The sequence below is a fragment of the Anomaloglossus baeobatrachus genome, chromosome 5 (assembly GCF_048569485.1).
Source record: "Anomaloglossus baeobatrachus isolate aAnoBae1 chromosome 5, aAnoBae1.hap1, whole genome shotgun sequence".
Lineage (NCBI taxonomy): Eukaryota > Metazoa > Chordata > Amphibia > Anura > Aromobatidae > Anomaloglossus > Anomaloglossus baeobatrachus.
Window position 1 is genome coordinate 506124992 of NC_134357.1, and position 26553 is coordinate 506151544.

The 26553-nt window shown below is 48.8% G+C and overlaps 2 protein-coding genes across 2 annotated transcripts in view; both read left to right on the plus strand.

The window, feature by feature from the left end:
* The window catches only part of LOC142310534 (gastrula zinc finger protein XlCGF66.1-like), a 29848-nt gene extending 11238 nt beyond the window's left edge, over positions 1–18610 (plus strand). The window contains exons 2-5 of the mRNA XM_075348056.1: positions 17659–17803; positions 17933–18112; positions 18195–18318; positions 18600–18610. Coding sequence (XP_075204171.1) covers positions 17659–17803; positions 17933–18112; positions 18195–18318; positions 18600–18610 — 460 coding nt within the window. The remainder of the gene's footprint in view (positions 1–17658; positions 17804–17932; positions 18113–18194; positions 18319–18599) is intronic.
* Positions 1–26553, plus strand: part of LOC142311981 (uncharacterized) — a 74605-nt gene that overhangs the window by 35948 nt on the left and 12104 nt on the right. Inside the window, exon 6 of the mRNA XM_075350856.1 lies at positions 21416–21506. Coding sequence (XP_075206971.1) covers positions 21416–21506 — 91 coding nt within the window. The remainder of the gene's footprint in view (positions 1–21415; positions 21507–26553) is intronic.

Below are 26553 nucleotides of genomic sequence, written 5' to 3' on the forward strand. Positions count from 1 at the left end.
TTATCTGCAAACATGTATTTTTGAAATGGTGCAGATTCACACTTCAATTTCAGCACAGTTGCCACAATGTCATGGTTAGTATTGGCGAGCCACTCCATTGCAGAGTTGATTTCCGCCTCAGATAATTTTTTAAACACCTACCTATTGCCATATAGTAAAACAAAAAAGATTTTTACTTACTTTGGGGTCCCCCCCTCACCCTGGCGTTAGATCGTTGCCCCTAGTTTCGTCCGTGTAACTATGGGCGCACATGCACACTGCTCTCACTTCTCATTTTAATCGTGATTTATATTAAAAAAAAACCTTTTGATTTAAATCAGTGATTTAAATCATGATTAAAATCATGATTTAAATCGATGCGATTTAAATAGAAAAAAATCTTTTGATTTAAATCGTGATTTAAATCATGATTTAAATCGGCGTGATTTAAATCAATCCACCCTGCCCCCTGCTCACCCACATTCTCCAACCCGGGAGTCTCTGCAGCTCCGCCAGTCCACGATTATGCCATAAGGGCCAGTACTCAGTCATTCCTGATATTCCCAGCAACTGCTTCCCTCTATACCACACCTTGTACATCAATGATAATGTTGGATATAATGTTCCTCCTCTGGGTGAGTATCCTGCGTCCAAAAAAGCCACTGGGTATCCCCATTCTGCAAGGCCCCTCACCAATTTGCCCCCAGCGTCATATGCCTCATCCTTTCCCCACCCCCTGAAGTGCTGCATCTGTGCCGCAACATAGTAAACCCACGGGTTGGGGACTGCCAGACCCCCATCCTCCTTCCCTCTCTGCAGGGTCTCAAGGCGGATTCTAGCCTGCTGCTTTTTCCACAAGAGTTCCCGAAACAAAGTGCTGATTTTACGGAAAAATTTCCAGTGGATCCATATTGGGGCGTTGTGGAGAAGATACAGAAGTTTGGGCATCAGTACCATTTTTAGTAGATTAGCACGGCCAATAAGGGACAGTGGGAGTCGACACCAGGCATCTATCTTGTTCCTAAACTGAGCCAACACTGGTTCCAGATTTTGAGAGTAGTAATCACGCGGTCGGGCACTAACCACAATCCCCAGGTATTTAAATTTATCCACCGTCAGAATTGGCAGCCCCAGAGTACTAAAATTAGATGGGAGTGGATCTATACGGAGCAGGGCCGATTTCTTCCAGTTTATTAGGAGTCCCGAGCGCCTACCAAATTCTTTAATGATATTCATTGCTGGGCCCACCGATGTCCCCACCTCCCTGAGATACAGCAACAAATCGTCCGCATAGAGGGAAACCTTATGCTCCAGACCGCCTATCTCAAACCCCTTTACGCCAGCGGATGCACGAAGCATAGCCGCCAATGGTTCGATTGCCGCTGCAAATAGTAATGGAGAGAGAGGACAGCCCTGTCTCGTGACCCTGGCCAAATTAAAAGACGAGGAGGTACAACGATTAACTCGAATCCTGGCCATCGGAGAGGCATATAACAATTTGACCCAGCCAATAAATCTGGAGCCAAGACCCAATTTCTCCAAAACTACCCATAGGAAATTCCATTCAATACTGTCAAAGGCTTTGGCTGCATCTAATGACAGGACTGCTCTCTCCTTGTTTCTCCCCTCAGAACTTAGCTGTATCCCCAGGAATAAACGTCGCAAATTAATGGAAGTAGATTTATTGGGGATGAATCCAGTCTGATCCTCGTGGATCACTGATGTGATCACCCGGGACAATCTGTTAGCTAGAATTTTAGCGATTAATTTAATATCTAATGGAAGCAGCGAGATTGGGTGATAGGAGTCAGGCGTGGTCGGATCTTTCCCGGGTTTTAAAATCAGAACAATAATAGCCTCCCTCATGGATGCAGGGAGGGATCCCTTCTCCTCAGCATCTCTGAACACATCCAAGAGTCTTGGCAGCAGCAGTATATAATTTGTAGAATTCACCCGGGAGTCCGTCCGCACTTCGGGCCTTTTCATTTTGGATTTGACCGAGCGCCTCCTCCAGCTCCTCCAGGTCTATATCTCTATTCAGGGATTCTCTCTCACTATCTGACAGACTGGGGAGAGTGATCTCCTCCACAAACTCCCGCAGTTCCTCATCCCCATAATGCGATTTAGAGGAGTATAATTGGGTGTAATACTGTTGCATGACCTCCACAATCCTCCCGCTGTCCCTCACCTCTTCTCCAGTGTCAAGTTTCAATTTGGTGATATAGGTCAATCCCTCCTGCGCCCTAGCAATTGTAGCCAAGAGATGTCCCACACTCTCCCCCTCCGTAAAGTACCGCTGCTTAAGGAAAAAGCGTTTGTTAGTGGCCAAGGAAGTCATATGGTCTCTCAGAGCTCTCTGTGCCCTCTCTAAGTCCCGCTTGGCATCATCTGTAGGGTTAGATATAAGATGTTGTTCTGCATCACCTAAAGTGTCCGTCAGATACTTAGTGCGCTCCCTTGTTTTCGCCTTTCAGGTGCAAATTTCCCTAATATATGTCCCACGAACATACGCCTTCATTGCGTCCCACACTATATGTTTAGATGCAGTACCGTCATTTGTCACAAAATATTCCCGTATAGTGTCAGTCAGAGTGCCCCCTATCAGTTGTATCCAAAAAGGGTTGAGCCGCCACGGTATCCCCGACAGCCGGTCTGGGTCCCCAAGCCTTAGACGGACCTGTAGTGGGGAGTGGTCAGACACCCCCCTGGCCAGGTACGTGACTGAAGCTACACAAGGCAGCAGCTGAGCATTTCCAATGGCCAGGTCAATCCGGGACAGTGAATGATGAGAACTAGAATAGCATGAGTACTGCCGGACCTGCGGGTTTCTAATACGCCAAATATCTACATATCCCACCTCCTCCATCAGTCTGGCAAGGGATGTAGCTGCCGCCCCCACTGAGATATTCCCTGTATGTAACTTATCCCAATACGGGTGCAAGTAATTATTATAGTCTCCTACTAATAGGGTGGGGACCTCAGGGAGGGAAGCAACAAAATTGAGGATACGTTTCAATGGTTCCCCTGTGTATGGCGGCGGAATATAAATTGCAACTAGAACACAGCGCACATTATGAAGGACACAGGTTAGACATACAAATCTACCCTCCTGATCCACAGAAGATTTAAGACACTCAAACGGCACTGTCCTGTGTACCAGGACACTCACCCCCCTGGAATGTGTGGTATATACAGAGTGGTACTCATGGGTTATCCATTTTTTGTGGAGCAAGTGGAGCCGCTCCTTCACCAAGTGCGTTTCTGATAAGAATATTATGCCTGGCTTAAGCTGCTGTAGAAACAGAAAAACTGCACATCTTTTAGTGGCTTCACCCAATCCTCGCACATTTCAGGCCACTATATTAACCTCCTTCGCCATAAGGGTGAGTGCACATATGCAACAGCAGGGGGCAGCAAGCGGGGACCTCCGGACCCATCTGCAGCAGTTCCCATAGATGAGCATAGACCAAACAGGTGCATAAAACGAAAAGGTCAAACATAAAAACATACACAGTAAACCAGGACATTCCTCTCAAACAGAGGGAAGTGGGGCTAAACATAACCCAAAGAGCACATAACGGTTTAAATTCCTGAACAGTCATCAACTGCATAGTAACCTATCTGGGTGGCTCCTGCCAACCGTCCATAAGTGTTCCAGCTGGGAAACATAGCAAGTCCAACAGCAAGTCCAACAGCAAGGAATCCGCAATAATCCTCAGCGGCGATTTCTGCGCAGTCCTTTTTCATTGGTATCGAGCCATGCGGCTGCATCCTTTGGAGTGTCAAAAAACTTTGTCCCACCATCCGACACCACTCGCAGCCTGGTAGGGTATAACCTTGAGTAAGAGATCTGCAGCTGCCTCAGGCGTTTTTTGACATCAATAAATTGCGCTCTCCTCTGCTGGATTTCAGTGGAAAAATCCGGGTACAGTGAGACCTTATGGCCGTCAATAGCCAGATCCTTAATCTCCCGGGCTCTGCGGAGCGCAGTGTCCCTGTCCCTGAAGTGCAGTAGCTTGAGGAGGATAGGACGAGGGGGTGCCCCTGATGGTGGGGGTCTAGTGGGGACCCTATGTGCCCGCTCAATAGTGAAGAAAGGAGAAAACAGATCCATGCCCAAAGTCTTGGGGAGCCACATTTCAAAAAAAGCTACTGGATTATTGCCTTCTGCCTTTTCTGGGACCCCAACCAGACAGAGATTGCTTCTGCGGGATCTGTTTTCTAGATCGTCCACCTTAGCCCTAAGCAATGAGATATTGTGGATTGCTCTGCCAAGGTCCCGAGTCAGAGGGGGAAGCTTATCCTCTGTGGCACTGACCCGGTCTTCCAGGGCCCCCACCCGTACATTGACCCCCTGCAGCTCGTGCCTGATAGATGAAATGTCCATTTTAATTCCTCCCATCTGTATGTTCAAAGTGGCTAGCATATTGTTGCAGGTGTTTACTGCTGCAAGCACATCACTGAGGGTGGGCTCTGCTCTCCCAGGATCTGTGTTTTCATCTGCAGCTCTAAGGTTGTCCCCCTGCTCCACATTACTGGCAGCAGCCAACATACTCACAGCTCCCTGCTGCTCTTCCTCCACCAACAGTTCTTGTCCTGGGATCTGCAGCTCCTCCACACTGAGGTCAGACTGCTTAACAGCTTCAGGTATCTCAGGCTGATCTCGTGCAAACTTGCTGAGGCGAGCTATTGCATCAGACGCCCTGCCCCCACATGAAGCTCCAGCGTCCATGAGTGTGGCCTGTTTCCCGCGCTTCTTATCAGCCCGAGTTCTGGTCATATCACTCAGGTCTTTGAAGCCCCCTCCTCAGTCTAGGAGAGGTCACCACTCCAGGAAAGCAGTAAAACAAACTTTAACCCCAGCTGGACAGGATTATACAGGAGTTTTTTGCAGGAGCTCTCTCTGCACAGGTCTTCCTCACATGCTGCTCAGGCCACGCCCCTGCCAGAGCGCTTTAGATCACGCTGTCAAAGTTTCCACAATCTAAGGGGTTATCAGGTCTCCAATCCACCCACGCCTGTTAGCTGCACATGTTTGCTGATCGGATCAGCAGTCATGTGCAGGGAGTAATGTGGGCTAGCCATGCGAGCCTGCATTAAACGGACATAGACTACCAATGACATATAGGTATGTCATTGGTCGTGAAGGGGTTGGCCACAGTATCCACAATACAGTATGAGGCCACTATTATCTACTCAATCCAGTATAATACCTTAATGTGTTCCCCAATTTGGTGTGAGTGGACCACTGGGCTCTCCAATACAGTATAATAAACCCACTATGCTTCCCAATACATTGAGGCATCCACATTGCTCCCCAATATAAGTTAATGTCCCTCCTTCTCTTGCAGAATATGCACAGACATAATAATAATTGAAAAGGAAAAAAAAATGGAGGTTCCCATGGTACCCCACCTGTGACCGCAGGTAAATTGACGTCAGGTGACCTCATTGAACTCCGTGATCTCACCTCAGGTGAACGGAGTTCACAGACCTCCTTCTCCTGGCAGAAAACCGTGTTTTTTGCCAAGAGATGCAGAGTCTGTGCTGAAATTTATTCACCGTATTCCTGCACCAAATCTGCATCTCCTGGCACAAAAATTGCATCAAAACTGCATTGTGTTGTAATGTTCTTTTTTACCAGAAAATGCAGATTTTGTGCAGGAATATGGTGTATAAATTTGAGCACCAAATCTGCATCTCTTGGCAAAAAGAACGCGGTTTTCTGCCAGGAGATGCAGGCCTGTGAACTCAATTCACCTGCGGTGAGGTCACTGAGGTCACCTGAGGGTCAGTTTACCTGCAGTCACAGGTGGGGTACTGTGCGAACCTCCAGCTATGACCGCAGGTAAACTGAGTGACATCACTGTTCACAGCTGCGGCTCAGTCAGCCTGAAGCCACAGCGTCCGGTCATCTTCTGTGCCTGTGCTCTGACTTCAGTAATGTAGCATTGCTAGAATCATTGTGGGACGTCATGTGGATTACGTCAGAATTGGATGTTTGATGTTAATAAATTGGTGAAAGAGGGTTGGGGTTTTGTATTTTATTTCAAATTATGGATTTCTTTGTTTTTATTTCTTTTCACTTACAAATTAGTAATGGGGTGGTCTCATAGACCGTACACTGTTTTTTTTAAATTAATTATTTAAATAATTTTTTAAAACACCACATGGGGTATCTCTTATTTTGATACACAGCCAAGCATGTGCTGGGGGCTGCAGCCTGTAACCGTATGATTTATCTGTTCTAGGTATCATTATATGGGGGAACCCTACTCCAATTTGTTTATTTATTTATTTTTACACCACTATAGGTACACAGACAGTGTATTTTGATTCCAAGCAATCACACACACTGTCCCATTCACTGTCACATTGGGTAGGGGGGGGTGCAGTCTGACTCCAACCGACCAGAGACGCCGCGACTGCTGGTGAGCGGGGGAAGCATTGAATATGTATGAGGGTAATGAGCGGCTCCAGAATTAGTGTTACAGCCGCGCAGGAATCTCAGTAAGTATAATGTGCCTGCTCTAATCCCCCTAGCCCTTTCTACCAACATTTTAAAGCACAATAAATGGATCATCATAGACTTATATGGTGATCGGTGTCCAAGCAGATATTCAGGATTTATTCTGGTTCCAAACTGGGTTTTCTTTTTAAAATCCGGTTAGACCCGTCGATCTGAAATATCTGCTCGTTCGCAAATCACTAATGGTAACTTCTTCCGTGACCAGTTCAAAGACAGAAAGTGAGCTGGATGAAGTGCAGGAGGGAAGAGAATATGTGGTGTTAAGGGACAAGGAGAAAATGTTATGTTGAATATGGACAATTTTTTCTTTGCAATGATTGGCCAGATTGTTAGCACTCAGGGTGGTTGTTGGGGCCTGCACTCTAGGACTGAGGTGGGAATGAAAAGTGTCAGGCACTTATGATTGTTGGATAGTGAGGTGATGAGGTTGGTGCAGTTGCTTGTTTGGCATAGTGAAGGGCAGAGGTTTATGTTTTAAGGAAGAACTTTTTTCAGTGTTTCATTATGACACATATTATGAATATGTTTGTCACCCCTGCTCCCATATTGTTGTGAACCCCTCATCAGTCTCCCAAGCAGGGAATATTTGCACTCGAAGGCCCCGGGGAATGGGGATTAATGTTAATGGTGCAATACTGTGTATGGCTATTTCTGAATTGCTTGATTATATTATATACGGATGTACTAGAGGTTGTGATTCAAATATACTGTATATATTGATTCTTGGATAGACTATTTTATGTCATATAATTATGTGTAGTATTTGGATTAGGAATTAGCTTAATAACATCAAACATACTATGTGGTGTTTTTCCATACATTACTGATTGAGCGTTCCCTGGTCTCACATCAAGCTAATTCCCTCCACATCATCTACTCACATACTGTGTTAGGCTATGTGCGCACGTTGCGTCGGAGTACCTGCAGTTTATTCTGCACGTTTTCCTTCCCTTGGTTTTTGACCAAATGGCTTTTGACCATTTTTTTAGCGCTAAAAACGCATGCGTTTTTACCGCGTTTTTAGTGCGTTTTGAGCGCTTTTTACCTGCGTTTTCACCTGCGTTTCTGCAGATGCGTTTTGTAGATCAAGACACTGAGAAATAAAGTTGAAATAGTCAAAAAGAATGAAAAAAGAGAAAAAAAGTATAAAATTAACTTTTAATAAAACTATATGGGAAATTATCAATTTTAATGAAAAAATAGTGGTTATGCACATTTTAACAGAAAAATAGGTGAAGTTTATTATTTTTTAACATGTAAATTTTCGGTTATTGTGTGTGTGTAAAGGAACATTAGATCCCATTAATTTTTGGCCAGAAAAGCATGCGTTTTTGGAGCCAAAAACGCAGTGGAAAAGCAGGTAAAAAGCATGAAAAACGCAGGAAAGTTGATTTTGGTTGCATTTTGCCATTTCTCATTGACTCCAATGTTAAGGAAACGCTGCAGAAATGGCAAAAACAACTGACATGCTGCTTCTTTTTCAGCATGGTTTTTGACCACAAATATGCAAATTAAACGCTGCAGAAAAAAAAGCAAAGTGCAGACAGGATTTTTGCTTTTCCCATAGACTTTGCTGGAAAACAAAAACGCATGCGTTTTAGCGCAAAAACGCTGCAGAAACGCGGTAAAAAAACGCAACGTGCGAACATAGCCTTAGGCCTCCTTCACACGTCCGTGAAAATCACACACATTTTTCACGGACGTGTCAAAGGTGCGTATAGCCCTCCGTGTGCCATGTTTATGGCACACGTGTGTTCTCCGTGTGTTATCCATGATAACACACAGAGAACAGGAACTTTCTGCTCACCTGTCCCTGGCGTTGCTATCCATGCTCCTGATCTTCGGTCTCCGGTCCTGCTGACTCCCCGCTGCTGCATCCGGCCCACAGGGGAGTGAATATGCAATGAGCATAATGAGCGGGGATCGGAAGCAAGTGACCGCAACGGCAGAGACAGCAGGGCTGGAGGAGGTGAGTGTAGAAATTCTTTTAATTTCACAGACACGTGTGTTTTCTCTGATGCGTGTCACACGGATCACATCCGTGCGGTCCGTGTGACACCCGTGATGCCAGGGAAGAAAGGACATGTCTACGTGTGGAGCACACGGGCACAGGTATGCTCCACACGGATACACTGTCCATGGCAAAACACGCCCGTGAGCACAGACTCATTGATTTTAATGGGCCTACGCGTGCCCGTGTCTCCGGCACGTGAGGAAATGGACCACACAGATACTGGAGACACGGACGTGTGAAGGAGGCCTTAAAAGGCTCCCTCTATATGCTGGTTCTTCCATTCCCTACTGCTTCAATTCCAATAGCAGTGGAACAATAGCCTTGAGACATAGTGTGTACTTATACTTGAACCAAAAACCCAACCTAGTGTCCATTTATGCATAAGGAAGTCTACTTTCTCATTAACATTGATCTCCAGTTTAACCCCTTTTTGTATCTGCATATATGGTGATAACTTGTTGTTTAACAATTATGGTATACAATTTTACAGTGTTAATATCTGATTATAGGTGTCAACCTTTTATTTGTATTATATAAATATAATTGGAGATCATGTACAGTGTTCTGATTAAGGGGTAACCTGGTGTTGTTTACATTCTATGTGGGTTCTATCATGCATTATTGATTGCGTATGGCATATTTGGGGTTGACTTATTAGCTTGCAATGCCTTGTTAGGCTTTTTAAATGTTTGTATTTCTACTCTGTTGTGTGCCCTATTTACTCTATGAGCCATAACATTGTGCACTATATTTGTAATAAAGCTTTTTCAGATATTGATTTAGTGGTGATCCCTATAGAGTATACGTCTTTTCCTCTTTTTGACATAATTTAGTTCATTGTGTACACCAGGAGATCCCGATAGATAGTGCACTTCTTATATCAAAGTCTTCCAATGTGCATCTACAGAAGATGCTGAACTGTGCGGTTTTCTGTTTTGTTTTTTCTTTAGTGGCTTCGATGAGGAGCCTATAAAAATCCATGTAAAAAACTGCAGTTACTTTCTTAATGGCAGAATCAAAGCTTTTCTGTATGTACTATAAAAACTCGGCTTCACATCTGCCCCCAAAACACCTCATATAAGGGGAAAAAGCATAAAAAATGCAGCAATAACCAGAGGAGATTGTCATTGGATCCTCTGGTGTGGACACCTGGAGAAAATCACCTCAGTATTTATGTAACATGTGAACACGGCCTTACAGACACAAAGCGAGATGTCGTACAGTGAAGCCCCATAAAGAGGAGGAAGTTCTGGCTGCTACAACTATGAAGGAGCAAAAATAACCCCGCAGCTCCCAACCGTCCCGGCTCCAGCGGACACAACTGGATTTGGGTCTGAGCCCTGCAGTCTCGGGGGGCGGCTGAATGTCCCTCACTGCCACCGACCCTCTGACAACTCCTCCTGCCCGGGAGAAAGGAAAGGGAAATGTGAGCGGAGGGAATAATGCACCGAGCAGAGGTTATAATATCCTCCTTCTATGCTCTGCTGACAGGACCTGTGATGATGTCACAGTCATGTGATCAGTCACATGGGGGGGAGGAGTCACATTTCCCCTGTAGGATGCTGCTGCATGTAAGAGAAGAAGCTGGAGAAGTGTGCATTAGACCAGTAATGAGAGGCCGGGGACGGAGGGAACAGGAGTCACTGCTATGAGCCACTACGAGCTGGTGGGGGAATGGGACACAAACTGCAGGGGCACCGAAGTACTTACATGTGGTTTCTGGGGAATTCGCGGACCCATTGACTTGCATTGTGTCATGGTCTGCATTTGCGGAACAGAATAAGGCGGGCTTTGCACGTTGCAACATCGGTAACAATGTGTTACTGATGCTGCAGCGATAGTCCCGCCCCCGTCGCACGTTCGATATCTAGTGAAAGCTGCTGTAGCGATTATTATCGCTACGGCAGTTTCAGACGCTCATACCTGCCGTGCGACGTCCCTCTGGCCGGCGACCCGCCTCCTTCCTTAGGGGGCGGGTCGTGCGGCGTCACAGTGACGTCACACGGCAGGCGGCCAATTGAAGTGGAGGGGCGGAGATGAGCAGGATGTAAACATCCCCCCCACCTCCGTCCTTCTCATTGCAGCCGGGAGGCAGGTAAGGTGAAGTTCCTCGCTCCTGCGGCTTCACACACAGCGATGTGTGCGGCCGCAGGAACGAGGAACTACATCGTACCTGTCGCTCCCCCGGCATTATGGAAATGTCGGAGGCTGCAGCGATGATACGATGACGACGATTTTGCGCTCGTTCATCGTATCATCTAGGATTTACACACTACGACATCGCAAGTGACGCCGGATGTGCGTCACTTTCGATTTGACCCCACCGACATCGCACCTGCGATGTCGTAGTGTGCAAAGCCCGCCTAAGACATGTTCCATAATAATGGAAAGGACATATAGAGACCGATGTGTTTACTGATGGCACACGGAAGTGCTTTTGTGTGCCATACAATCCTTCACAAAATACATTGAAAAGATGGTCTTGTCAGTAGGTCGGCAAAAAAAAGGAACTCACAAGGACAAACGGAAGTCATCTGAATGAGCCCTAAAGATGAGGATGTTATGGGCTTAGGCTATGTGCGCACTAGAAATGTGAAGTTTCTCAAGAAAATTTCTTGAGAAACTTCTGCCAGTGAAAGATTTCCGGACCTGCGGAAAAAATCCGCACCAAATCCGCATGCGGTTTTGCCGCGGATTTGCCGCGGATTTACCGCGGATTTACCGCAGGTTTGTCCCTGCAATAAATAATAAAGATAATCGATAGACAGATAATGGATAGAGGGAAAGATGGATAGATGAATAGATAGATAGAGGCAGTGGCGTAACTACCGCGGTCGCAGCGGTCGCGATCGCGACCGGGCCCGGGCGGTTTGGGGCCCGCGGGGACCCGGCAGATCAGCAGCCAGCTCCTCTCAGTGAGAGAGAAGCTGCGCTGATCTATCACAGTGCACGCGCCCACTATATGACCCGCTGCCGCCCCCGACACCGGGCCCTCCTGCCCGATGTCAGCGGCGGCACCGGGGCCCCCCTCCCCCGTCACCGCGCACAGTAATAATGAAGCAAAGAGCGGCCGGCGCCGCTCTGCATCATCATTCTCCCCCTGTGCCTGTGCAGTGACGTCACTCCTGTGCGACTGCTGTGCTGAGTGCACAGAGCGCAGGGAGGGAGGACGCCGACCGCAGCACCGGGAGGACGAGCAGCAGTGGAAGGAGGAGAGCAGGGAGTACAGCATCAGTGGAACAAGGAGACGTCAGGACAGAGCAGCAGTGGAAGGAGGTGAGTACTTGGTTTTTTTTTTTATATATATATATGAGTACACGGTGGTCAGAGGCCTGGAGTGGGGAGGCTGCATCTGTACATGGAGGCCTGGGGTGGGGAGGCTGCATCTGTACATGGAGGCCTGGGGTGGGGAGGCTGCCTGATACTGTACATGGAGGCCTGGGGTGGGGAGGCTGCATCTGTACATGGAGGCCTGGGGTGGGGAGGCTGCATGATACTGTACATGGAGGCCTGGGGTGGGGAGGCTGCATCTGTACATGGAGGCCTGGGGTGGGGAGGATGCCTGATACTGTACAAGGAGGCCTGGGGTGGGGAGGCTGCATGATACTGTACATGGAGGCCTGGGGTGGGGAGGCTGCCTGATACTGTACATGGAGGCCTGGGGTGGGGAGGCTGCCTGATACTGTACAAGGAGGCCTGGGGTGGGGAGGCTGCATGATACTGTACATGGAGGCCTGGGGTGGGGAGGCTGCATCTGTACATGGAGGCCTGGGGTGGGGAGGCTGCCTGATACTGTACAAGGAGGCCTGGGGTGGGGAGGCTGCATGATACTGTACATGGAGGCCTGGGGTGGGGAGGCTGCCTGATACTGTACATGGAGGCCTGGGGTGGGGAGGCTGCATGATACTGTACATGGAGGCCTGGGGTGGGGAGGCTGCATGATACTGTACATGGAGGCCTGGGGTGGGGAGGCTGCCTGATACTGTACATGGAGGCCTGGGGTGGGGAGGCTGCATGATACTGTACATGGAGGCCTGGGGTGGGGAGGCTGCCTGATACTGTACAAGGAGGCCTGGGGTGGGGAGGCTGCCTGATACTGTACATGGAGGCGTGGGGAGGCTTCCTGATACTGTACATGGAGGCCTGGGGTGGGGAGGCTGCATGATACTGTACATGGAGGCCTGGGGTGGGGAGGCTGCATGATACTGTACATGGAGGCCTGGGGTGGGGAGGCTGCCTGATACTGTACAAGGAGGCCTGGGGTGGGGAGGCTGCCTGATACTGTACATGGAGGCCTGGGGTGGGGAGGCTGCATGATACTGTACATGGAGGCCTGGGGTGGGGAGGCTGCATGATACTGTACATGGAGGCCTGGGGTGGGGAGGCTGCATGATACTGTACATGGAGGCCTGGGGTGGGGAGGCTGCATGATACTGTGCATGGAGGCCTGGGGAGGCTGCATTATACTGTACATGGAGGCCTGGGGAGACTCCATTATACTGTACATGGAGGCCTGGGGAGGCTGGCAGCATTATTATACATGGAGGCCTGGGGAGGCTGGCTGCATTATTATACATGGAGGCCTGGGGAGGCTGGCTGCATTATTATACATGGAGGTCTGGGGAGGCTGGCTGCATTATTATACATGGAGGCCTGGGGAGGCTGGCTGCATTATTATACATGGAGGCCTGGGGAGGCTGGCTGCATTATTATACATGGAGGCCTGGGGAGGCTGGCTGCATTATTATACATGGAGGCCTGAGGAGGCTGGCTGCATTATTATACATGGAGGCCTGGGGAGGCTGGCTGCATTATTATACATGGAGGCCTGGGGAGGCTGGCTGCATTATTATACATGGAGGCCTGGGGAGGCTGGCTGCTATATTATACATGGAGGCCTGGGAGGCTGGCTGCTATATTATACATGGAGGCCTGGAGAGGTTGGCTGCATTATTATATATGGAGGCCTGGTGAGGCTGCATAATAAACATGAAGGACACCTTATACATTGAATATAGAGGTGTAATATACATAGAGGTCTATGAGGCTGCATTATACTGGAGGTCTATAGGGCTGCATTAAAATGGAGGTCGGGGGGGGGCTGTATAATACAAAATGAAGGGACACCTTATACATGGAATATAGGGGTGAATTATACATGGAGGAGTATGGGGCTGCATAATACCATCTGAAGTTTTATGGGGTTGTGTTATAATACATATAGGACTATGGGGGCTGCATTATAATATATGGAGGACTATGGAGGCTACCTTATACATGGACTATGGAAGTGCATTATAAAACATGGAGGACTATGTGGTGCAGTATAATATATGGAGAACTATGGGGTGAATTTTAATACATGGAGAACTATGGGAAATGCATTATAATTGAAGGGCTACTTTATACATGGAGGATTATGGGGGTGCATTATAATATATGGAGGGCTATGTATCTGCATTCTAATATATGAAGGGTTATGTGAGACCCTTTATAAAATTATTTGGAAGGCTATGTGGGGGCTGTTATAGTATTTTGAGAACTTTATACAGGGGGGACAAAGATACATGGAAATGTTTTGTGCTGAGGGAAAAAGGCTCTTTCCCTCAGCAGCCAACTTTCCCATGCTCTGCTATACATCTCTCAGCACCCATCTTTCCCATGTTCTGATATACATCTCTCAGCACCCAGCTTTCCCATGTTCTGATATACATCTCTCAGCACCCAGCTTTCCCATGTTCTGATATACATCTCTCAGCACCCAGCTTTCTCATGCTCTGATATGAGAAAGCTGGGTGCTGAGGACAAGATAAATATCAGAACATAGGAAAGCAGGGTGCTGATAGAGGGATTTCAGGGTGCTGTGGGTGAGAGCCAAGTGTCAACGTCATTATCCTGTACCCCGAGTGTCAGTGTCATTATCCCTTACCCCATACCTCCCAACCGTCCCGGATACAGCGGGACTTTCACGCTTTACGTTGTTTGTCCCGTTGCCACGATCGGGACGGCCGGCTCCCGGGCTCCGCCCACCCACTCTCTCTCCGCCTCCCTGCTTTTCCCTCCTACCATCCCAGTAGACGTGGCATAACAGAGAGGAGCGCTGCCTGTGCTGCTGCTGGTACAGTAAAATCTCCCCAGCGCTGATTTCCCTCCCTCCCCCCCCCTCACCCCCGGCCGGAGCCTCTCTGTGCGGTCGGCCGGCCGCCTGTCTGTGCGGTCGGCCGGCCGCCTTTCTGTGCGGGCGCCCCCCGGCCGCCTGTCTGTGCGGGCGCCCCCCGGCCGCCTGTCTGTGCGGGCGCCCCCCGGCCGCCTGTCTGTGCGGGCGCCCCCCTGCCGCCTGTCTGTGCGGGCGCCCCCCTGCCGCCTGTCTGTGCGGGCGCCCCCCTGCCGCCTGTCTGTGAAGGCGACCGGCCACCTCACTGTGTGGGCGACCGGCCGCCTCACTGTGGCTCCCTGCGTGTCCATGCTGGAGGCCCGCCGGCTGCCTGCGTGTCCATGCTGGAGGCCCGCCGGCTGCCTGCGTGTCCATGCTGGAGGTCCGCCGGCTGCCTGCGTGTCCATGCTGGAGGCCCGCCGGCTGCCTGCGTGTCCATGCTGGAGGCCCGCCGGCTGCCTGCGTGTCCATGCTGAATGGGTGTGGATGGGGAGTGGATATGGGCGTGACTGTGAAATGGGTGTGGTTAGGGGGCGTGGGCTAAAAATTTGCCGCGGCGCGCTACGCGCGCCGCAAACTTTATCCTTCTTTTCCTTCTTTAAAAGTTGGGAGGTATGCCTTACCCCAAGTGTCTGTGTATGTGGAGGGGGGGCCCAGGTCTAAACTTTGCACCGGGGCCCATCCAACTCTAGTTACGCCACTGGATAGAGGGATAGATAGATAGATGAATAGATAGATAGATAGAGGGATAGATAGATAGATAGATGAATAGATGAATAGATAGATAGATAGATAGCAAAGTGGATGAGAGGAGGGCAGGGCACTACTCAGCAACAACCATGGACTTTTTGTGAATCCAAGCATGCAGGCTGAATCACAGCTGATCCGGGGTGCACATATGCATAAAGTTCAGATTGTGTCCAATGTAGAAAGAGGAAAAAACGGCACTCACCAAATCATTGCTGTGCAGGTTGCGGCTTTATTTCAAGCGCAGAGGTTACATGTGCGGTGGGGGCTGGTGGGGAGGGAAAGGACGCCGGACACGTCAGACTGACTGGGTCTGACGTGTCCGGCGTCCTCTCCCTCCCCACCAGCCCCCACCGCACATGTAACCTCTGCGCTTGAAATAAAGCCGCAACCTGCACAGCAATGATTTGGTGAGTGCCGTTTTTTCCTCTTTCTACATTAGATAGATAGATAGATAGATAGAGGGATAGATAGATAGAGGGATAGATAGATAGAGGGGAGAAAAACCTATATAATGTTCCACCTCCCTGCATTTTCTAAGCTGGCACCCTTTAGTGACTTTCATGTGGCACTAAAGGGTGCTTAGCCTTGTATTTAGCCATAAAATAAATAAATAATTAAAAAAAACCGACGTGAGGTCCCCCCATTTTTTGTAGCCAGCTAGGGTAAAGCAGACAGCTGCAGCCTGCAGACCACCGCTGGCAGCTTCACCTTGGCTGATAATCCAAAACAGTGGGCACCCCACGCTGTTATTTTAAATTATATAAATAATTTAAAACAAAAAACGTGCGGTCCCCCCCATATTGGATCACCAGCCAAGGTAAAGCGGACAGCTGGGGTCTGATATTCTCAGACTAGGGAGGTCCACTGTTATTGGACACTCCCCAGCCTAAAAATAGCAGGCCGCAGCCGCCCCAGAAGTGGCGCATCCATTAGACGTGCCAATCCTGGCGCTTTGCCCCAGCTCATCCCGCGCCCTGGTGCGTTGGCAAACGGGGTAATATATGGGGTTGATGCCAGATGTGTAATGTCACCTGGCATCAAGCCCTGGGGTTGGTGAGGTCAGGCGTCTATCAGATACCCGACATCACCAACCCAGTCAGTAATAATTAAAAAATAGACAACAAAAAAAGTTTTATTTGAAAAAACACTCCCCAAAACATTCCCTCTTTAACCAATTTATTGAAAAGAGCACAATCAATTCCACGTCCGGCGTAATCCAATAAGGGGGGGGGGCACGGCGATCCATACCATAGTCGCTGTCCCAGTCAATGAAGAACAGAATGTCCCCCATTGGCTGGGAGAGCAATGCAGTGACCTGAGCTAACATCAATAGGTCAGCTCAGGTCACTGCAGGGGATGACGAGCGCTGCCATCAGGAGCATAGATGAGATCATTACCTTCTGTGATCATCTCCTGTACTGCTGACGTCAGCGCTGTCACTGACTTCTATGCCCGCCGCGTTGTCAGAAGTATCGCGAGAGCCCGTGACGTCACCGCTAGTGACAGTCTCGGGCCGCTCGCGAGACGGGCATAGACAGCAGTGACCGCGGTGACGTCAGGAGGCAGGAGATCGTCACAGCAGGTAATGATCTCACCTCCTGACAGCAGCGATCGTCATCCCCGCGGCTCCCAGCACTGCAGGATGTCAGTGTCTGCCTGCGCTGCCGCGTGACAGGCTGCTGACACTGCGGGCAGACACTGACACTGCAGTGCAGGCAGCCGCGAGGCCGGAGCAGGACACAGACTGCACGGGCACCTGGAGGTCGCACGGAAGTGCTTCTGTGCGGCGTCCAGGGAGTGTGACGTGTGTTTACTCTGCTCCGCTTCCTCTTCCTGGCATAATGACATCGCTTCCTGCAAAACCGCAGGCAGTGATGAGCATTACCGCAAGTAAATCGCGGCTATTCCGGTGGTATACCGCACATCATTGCTACCTGCGGAATACCGAATACCCCCGGAATACCGCAGGTACCTGCGGAAATTAATGGACATGCACGTTTTCTCAAGAAAGTTTCTCGAGAAAATTTTCTCAAGAAATTTTCTTGAGAAAAATCCGCACAGTGCGCACAACTATTTTTTTTTCTCATTGAATTTCATGGGAAATGTCTGCACAAAGATTGCAGACATTTCTCAAGAAATTTCCGGGGCAAATCCGCGGGTAAATCCGCAGGTAAAAAGCTCTAGTGCGCACATAGCCTTAGGGTATTAAATTATCATCTTCTCCCCATTCAGGTCCCTACAATATCGGATCCTCTCAGATCTTCTATATAAGAGAATTTTCCTGATTGACCCATCAAGGATGAATAGGGACAGGGACAAGATGGCGGAGAGGATATTACACCTCACCCTAGAGATCCTCTTCCGGCTTACTGGAGAGGTGAGAGATTCTGATGATGTCACATTACATCATTCTTATCTATGGGAATAACAGATGGACAGAACTGGAGAGGTGAGGACTCTGGAAATGTCTGTAGTGAGGTTTATTAATGTGTCTCTCCATATCCAGGATTACACAGTAGTGAAGAAGACCTCTAGTGATCGCTGTCAGGACCCTGTGTCTGAGGGATGGGGAAGACCCCTGAGCCCAATCACGGGGCCTCCACCTCACCCCCTGATACATGAGGACATCAATGACCAGAAGATCCTAGAACTCACCTACAAGATGATTGAGCTGCTGACTGGAGAGGTGACACTGCTGGGAATGCTGGGACATTATACAGTAACGCTATGAAGGGATCGGGGGATGACGGTATCATTGTATGTGTCAGGTTCCTATAAGGTGTCAGGACGTCACCGTCTATTTCTCCATGGAGGAGTGGGAGTATTTAGAAGGACACAAAGATCTGTACAAGGACGTCATGATGGATGTTCCCCAGCCCCTCACATCACCAGGTAATAGACAGGACTAAATACACACGGCCTATAATTATCTGTATGTAAAGGATGAATTCAGTCCCTGTATGTGTTTCTTCCAGTTCTATCCAGTGAGAGGACAACACCAGAGAGATGTCCCCGTCCTCTTCTTCCACAGAACTCTTCTGAAGAAAATCCCAATGTTCCTCAGGATGATCAGGTAGATGGAGAGAAGGTGTCATGAAATCTCCCCTATGATGTGTAGACGGCTATGCAGGTCTTGTGCTCAGTCTTAATATTTATCTTGTTTTATCCCCCAGTATTATTGTAGCACCCCTGAAGCCATCAGGGAGCTACAAGGTACAGCATCCCCACCAGGATGCAGGGCCTACCCCCTAGGGACCCAGAAGACCAGTGGCGGTAACAACCAAACACTACAGATAATCTCTGTTTTTTCACAATCCCCTATAGAATGGTACCAGGCTAGGGTTGGACCAATGGATGGCCGCCTAGAGGTGGAGCCAATCCAGTCCACTAGACAACCAGGTAGGAGGGGCAGACAGTGGACAGTAGACAGTTAGAGAGTGTTCAGACAGAGAAGTAGGTGACAGTGAAAGAGACAGGAAGGACTGTCAAGAGTGTAACAGTGACCTGAGGGCCCAGACGGTTAGTTGACGGTGGAGTACGGTAGAGTGCTCCCGGAACTATGCACCAATGGGGTACAGAATCCTAGGTCAGGCAAACGCTTCAGGCAGACCTGATAAAAATCTGCACAGTGAGGGGACCATCAAGGACCTCACTGACCTTGAAGTTCGGGATAGGGTAGCAACGGGAGAACCGAGGACAAGACCAGAGATTCCAACCCCACAGGGTTCACGCTACCATCATAAGGATTGCTGTAGAAGCCAACCAGGAGGGGACCCTCAGCCGCTCTACGCCACGGGGACCCACCAACCAAAGACAGGTGCAGGGTAAAGAAGCCACCAGGTCACTAAACCGGCACTGGAACAAAGGGGACCTGCGGTTAAGACCAGCCTGCCTCGGGTAACCAGTTACCAGCTTACTGTGAGTAAAAGAACCAGTTACACTGCAACCCTTTGTGTTGCCTACTCTATTTCAACACCCATCTACATCACCTATCATCTGGGGCCTGGCCCTGCTTGCAGAAGACCTAACATCCAGGCTGCCACTAACACCACCCCCAGTAGTGAAAACCGTGCAGCGGCGGCTTCATCCACATAGCCGCAAATCGCAAGTGGCGTCACCTGTGAACTTTATTCAACAATCCCCTGTAAATATTCCCTCTTTCAAAAAGCACCCAGGGCACGGAATCGGGCAATGGCCACCAAAGTGACATTCCAAAGTTATAAACTGCCCAGGACCGAGTACCCCATAACCCTGGGCGTGACATTATACACTGAATGGCCAATTAATTAGAGACACTTTCATGCTCCCATCTGACATTTATTAGACACATGACCGCAGAGTGCAGCATAAATCAGAGAGATCAGTTTTCAGAATGGTAAGATTGAACAATGTCATTAGTGTAAAGGGGGCTTTACACAGTAGCGATATCGCTAGCAATTTGTAGCGATATCGAGCGTGTAAGTACCCGCCCCCGTCGTGCATGCGATTGTTTGTGGTCGCTGCCGTAGCGAACATTATCGCTATGGCAGCGTCACACATACTTACCTGGTTGGCGTCGTCGCTGTGACTGCCGAACAATCCCTCCGTCAAGGGGGAGGGACGTTTGGCATCACAGCGACGTCACCGCAACGGCACTAAGCGGCCGGCCAATCAAAGCGGAGGGGCGGAGATGAGCAGGACGTAACATCCCGCCCACCTCCTTCCTTCCGCATTGTGGCTGGCGGCAGGTAAGGAGACGTTCCTCGCTCCTGCAGTGTCACACACAGCGATGTGTGCTGCCGCATGAGCGATGAACCACCTGGATAAACAACCCTTACCGATTTTTGAGTTTGGGACGACCTCTCCATGGTGAACGATTTTCACCATTTTTGAGGTCGCTTAAGGTCGCTGGTCAGTGTCACACGCTGCGATATCGTTAATGACGCCGGATGTGTGTCACTAACAACATGACCCCGACGACAAAACATTAACGATATCGTAGAGTGTAAAGCCCCCTTTAGATTAGCCGGGACCAGCAGTGTAAAATTGCCAATTTCATTGTGTTTTTTATGTAATGGTGACAAGTTTATACGAAGAATGGTGCGATCAATGAAAATTATCCAGTGATATTGGATCCCCTGAATGTAAGCAGCGTATCATGGAAAATGTCAGCATTAGTTCTGAGAACATGTGGAGCCCAGTTATGCCCTGCAGCTGAATACTGCGCTAGAGATCAACTAATGTGTCCAAATGCAGTCACCATTCCTTACACAGACGGGATATAGCAGTAGACGACCAGTTCCAGGGTCATTGCTGATTAATTGAAATAGAAAGGAAAAAGGTTATTTGGAAAAAGAGAGTGAAAATGATATCACTGAGCAACATAAAATAGTGTCTGCTCTGATGAATAGAAAAGCAATCTTGCCTCAGAGGCAAAAAGGTTCAGCCCAAATCCTGATATTGGTAACAGTATAGCAAGGATTAAAATATAACTTTTAATATCAGCTGTCTAAAACCAACAGATCATAATAGAATAAAGTGCAGTGCATAAATAATAACAAAGGATAGATCTCACCCGATTCTTCTCCTGAGTAGATCAGACACCACCGGATAAACCAAAGGCGGAAGAGGGCAGAGTCAGAAAATGGGGGGGGGGAGGACAATTCAATAAATCCTTACCCCTGTCGTGATCATGCAAAATGCTTCCGCCCTTACAAGGGCAGCACCCAAGTCAGGATAAACTACCCCAATGGAGATACACCCCTCTCAACGCATTTCCCTCTCCACGTTATCAGAGAGTTCATCAGGGGAGAACTAAGACGTACAGCCTGCAGTGGCAGGAATATACAACACAGAGCACATTAGTGGCATATGTGTTCACACACAGCTCACGTTCTGCATGTGTGAAAGGAAACCATTAGGTTACATTTTGTTTGATATTTTGTTGTTTTTCAAAATCTTTTCATCAAACTTCTCCATCTATCTGTGACTTTTACAAATTTTTTTTCAGGGGGAAGATCTGACCCATATTAATACTACAGAGACATATGTGAGGGGTGATGAGCGGTATAAAGAGGAGATTCCTACAGATAACCGCACAGGTGAGTAGTGACCACTAAATGCAGAGATGTCACAGTTTCTACTCACTCACTAGTTGTAGTATAAGGCTGGAAACACATCTATGCGAGTAAAATCGGTCCGACTGGGCTGAAAAAAACTCGGCTGATTTTAGTTCACGTTAGGTCCGAGTACAACGCAAGTGCGATGCTTTTTTCTGAATAAATTAATGATTTTACTAGCGTATGTAATGCGTGTGTAATGCGTGTGTAATGCGTATTTTTTACTATGTCATCTGCCATTCAGCGCTGCTACATGGCCGCTGACAGCAGACACAGACAGCCATGCAGCAGAGCTTAATGGCAGATGACAGCAGACACAGACAGAGCCGCACAATCAGAATGAACTCGGGTGAACTTCACCCGACTTCATTGTCATGCTGCGGCTCTGTCTGTGCCGCGTTTTGATTAACGGTCACCTGTGAAGGGCTCACCGGTGACCGTTAATCCCCCGAGTGACTGAAGTTAGCAGCCCTCTCTCATACTCACCGATCCCCGATCCCCGGCGTGGCGCTGCACGGCGTTCACACTGCTGCGGCGGCTTTTACTATTTTGAAAAAGCCGGCCGCTCATTAAACAATCTCGTATTCCCTGCTTTCCCCGCCCACAGGCGCCTATGATTGGTTGCAGTGAGACATGCCTCCACGCTGAGTGACATGTGTCTCACTGCAACCAATCACAGCAGCCGGTGGGCGGGTCTAAACTGTGCAGTGAAATAAATAAATAATTTAAAAAAATGGCGTGCGGTCCCCCCCAATTTTAATACCAGCCAGATAAAGCCATACGGCTGAAGGCTGGTATTCTCAGGATGGGGAGCTCCACGCTATGGGGAGCCCCCCAGCCTAACAATTTCAGTCAGCAGCCGCCCAGAATTGCCGCATACATTAGATGCGACAGTTCTGGAACTGTACCCGGCTCTTCCCGATTTGCCCTGGTGCGTTTGCAAATCGGGGTAATAAGGAGTTAATGGCAGCCCATAGCTGCCACTAAATCCTAGATTAATCATGTCAGGCGTCTATGAGACACCCTCCATGATTAATCTGTAAGTTACAGTAAATAAACACACACACACCTGAAAAAATAATTTATTAGAAATAAAAAACACAAACAAATTCCCTCATTACCAATTTAATAAGCCCCAAAAAGCCCTCCATGTCCGGCGTAATCCACGGACCTCCAGCGTCGCTTCCAGCATGAAGGTGACAGGAGCTGCAGCAGACACCGCCGCTCCTCACACCTCCACGCAGCAACTGAGGTGAGTAGCACGATCAGCTGAGCTGTCACTGAGGTTAATCGCGGCCACCGCTGGATCCAGTGGTGGCCGCGATTAACCTCAGTGACACCTCAGCAGATCGCGCTACTCACCTCAGTTGGGGCTCCCCATCCTGAGAATACCAGCCTTCAGCCGTATGGCTTTATCTGGCTGGTATTAAAATTGGGGGGGACCGCACGCCGTTTTTTTTAATTATTTAATTATTTATTTCACTGCACAGTATAGACCCTGCACAGTATAGACCCGCCCACCGGCTGCTGTGATTGGGTGCAGTGAGACACCTGTCACTCAGCGTGGGGGTGTGTCTCATTGCAACCAATCATAGGCGCCTGTGGGCGGGGAAAGCAGGGAATACGAGATTGTTTATTGAGCTGCCGGCATTTTCACAATAGTAAAAGCCGCCGCAGCAGTGTGAATGCCGTGCAGCGCCCGCCGGGGATCGGGGAACGGTGAGAATGAGAGAGGAGGGGAAAATGACCGACAGACTGTGAGAGAGGGACAGAGATAGTGACGGACCGACAGAGAGAGAATAGAGACCGAGAGGGAGAGACCGACTGACAGAGAATAGTGATTGACAGACATTGTGAGACATCGCTCGTTTCCAGTGTTTTAGGAAACATGCGAGAAATGTATTTAGAAAATCGCATGTCACTAGGATGATGTGAGTGCCGTCCCGTGACATCCGATTTTTTACACGCTCCCATAGACTTGCATTGGAGAAACTCGCACTAGAAACTCGCAAAAAAACAGCATGCTGCGATTTTTTTCTCAGTCCGATTTGGACTGAGAAAAAAAAAAATCGCAGATGAGAGCTGAATCATTCACTAACATGTGTCCGATTGCAATGCGAGATTTTCTCGCATTGCTCTACTGCGAGAAACTCGCAAGTGAGAAGCAGCCCTAATTGTACCTAGATTTTTTTGGGTTGTGTTCACATGGAACTTTTTACATGGATTTTACGCTTTAATATTTAGTGGCTGATTCAAAAAAGCTGACACTGTCCACATCAGTCTCTTAATGAAGGGGTGCAGTGTGGTAAGGTAAGCTGAATTCATTAAGACGTGTGTTATGGTTCGGGGTTCTCCTGAGCCTCAAACTGCCCCTGATCCGTCTTCATCCCCTGCTGTGGTGCCGGGTGGCTCTCCTGTGCCGCCTGGCTGCTAGGCGTCAGGTGTCCAGGGTCTTAGTACGTTCTGAGGCTAAGTCCCTGTTTTGCCCTACCGCGCATGCGCGGGTTCCCGCTGCCTTTCCTGGCTATAAGTGCAGGATTCGCACTAGTGTGCATACGCATGACGTCACCGTGACATGGCGGACACTGATTGGCTGTCGATGATGTCATTGGTGATGTGGCGGACCCTGAGTGGACGCTGCCAGCGCCATTGCCATCTAGTGCTTGGCTTGGGGCAGGGCTTAGTCTTTAAAAGATCGTGGACGATGCACATGACTGCGTGTGCGTTATAATTATTAATAATAATAATAATTTGGCTCTGTAGCAGAGCAGTACAACCACATTGCAGCCATAGTGCCATTTCAGCTCTGTAGAGTGTGACAGTGCTGTGTGATTTTCTGCAAGTGGTAGGCAGGGTTAGGCTCGAAGATCATGTGGTGAGGTACTGGTAGGGTCAGTCTCCCCGCTTCTGCACTACTGATCCAGTCCTTCAGCAGCAGCTCAGTGGTGTTAACTGAGCTGCGCCTTCTGTCCTAGTGTGCCCCGTACCTACATGGACAGCACCCTCAGGACTCTCTGTGCTGCTAACAGGAGAGGTCTTGTACTTGGTGTGTGCAGCTAACACCGCCGATTGTGTTCTTTATTTTCTTCTTTCTCTGAAGCTGTGCCTTCCAGCCTCCTGTCCATTTGTAGCTTTACCATCTGCCCAGAGGACCTCGGGAGACGTTAGAGCTTATATTAGTTTTGGCTGTAACCGTCCTACTGCGTAACAACGTGCTTGAAACTTGCATGAATTCGGCATATCTTTTTAGTGGCAGGTGCGTCTGAGCGCCTTGCCAGAAATGGTACTTACATTAGGGACAGCCTGCCGCAACATTTCTGACAGGCATAAGTTATGTCACTAACTCTTGATGAATTTTGCGGGCACCAAAAAGCCTTGTCAATGCTGCACTCCTTCGGTAGACCCGGCTGAGACTGGCATGAAAATGCCAAAAATCACAAAATTTTGCGATGCTTCAATCAGCAAAAAGTTTGCAACTTTTCAGTGTTTTGTGCTAGAAAAATGGCACAAATACTTTGATGAATAGCCCCTTAGTGCTTAGAAAGATGCTTTATTACACTATTTTATATGAAGGCTTCACCTCTGTGTCCATAGAATATTTCTGAGTGTCTGCAAAGGAGATAACTCTTTATTCCCAGTCCGGTCCATCACAGGTCTTAAGCCCACTTTACACGTTGCAATTAGTTGTACAATCGCATTTGCGATGTGACACGCCCAGGTTGCATACGGGATCTTATGAGATCGCACGTTGGTCGTTCATTTGCTGTCACACGAGTGTTAGTAGTCTATGTTAAATTGATCAATGTTATGTGCGATCCTTTAGATCATGTGATCTGTGACGTATGCATTGGGCACCTTTTTTTTTTTTTTATTTATTGACTTGCCAAGCGTGTGTAATGTGTAGGGATGCGTTTTTACTATGTCATCTGCCATTCAGCTCTGCTACATGGCCGCTAACAGCAGACACAGACAGCCATGTAGCAGAGCTGAATGGCAGATGACAGCAGACACAGACAGAGCCGCACTGTCAGAATGAACTCGGGTGAACTTCACCCGACTTCATTGTCATGCTGCGGCTCTGTCTGTGTCGCGTCCTGATTAGCGGTCACCAGTGAAGGACTCACCGGTGACCGCTAATCTCCTAAGTTACTGAAGTTAGCAGCCTTCTCTCATACTCACCAATCCCCGGCACTGCACAGCGTTCACACTGCTCCGGCGGCTTTTACTGTTTTGAAAAAGCCGGCCGCCCATTAAACAATTTCGTATTCCCTGCTTTCCCCGCCCACCGGCGCCTATGATTGGTTACAGTGAGACACGCCCCCACTCTGAGTGACAGGTGTCACACTGCACCCAATCACAGCAGCCGGTGGGCGGGTCTATACTGTGTAGTGAAATAAATAATTAAATAATTAAAAAAAACGGCGTGCGGTCCCCCCCAATTTTAAAACCAGCCAGATAAAGCCATACGGCTGAAGGCTGGTATTCTCAGGATGGGGAGCTCCACGTTATGGGGAGCCCCCCAGCCTAACAATATCAGCCAACAGCCGCCCAGAATTGCCGCATACATTATATGCGACAGTTCTGGGACTGTACCCGGCTCTTCCCGATTTACCCTGGTGCGTTGGCAAATCGGGGTAATAAGGAGTTATTGGCAGCCCATAGCTGCCAATAAGTCCTAGATTAATCATGTCAGGCGTCTATGAGACACCCTCCATGATTAATCTGTAAATTACAGTAAATAAACACACATACCCGAAAAAATCCTTTATTAGAAATAAAAACACAAACATATACCCTGGTTCACCACTTTAATCAGCCCAAAAAAGCCCTCCTTGTCCGGCGTACTCCAGGATGCTCCAGCGTCGCTTCCAGCGCTGCTGCATGGAGGTGACAGGAGCTGCAGAAGACACAGCCGCTCCGGTCACCTCCACGCAGGTAATGAAGACAGCCGCGCGATCAGCTGAGCTGTCACTGAGGTTACCCGCGGCCACCGCTGGATCCAGTGACAGCGGGTAACCTCAGTGACAGC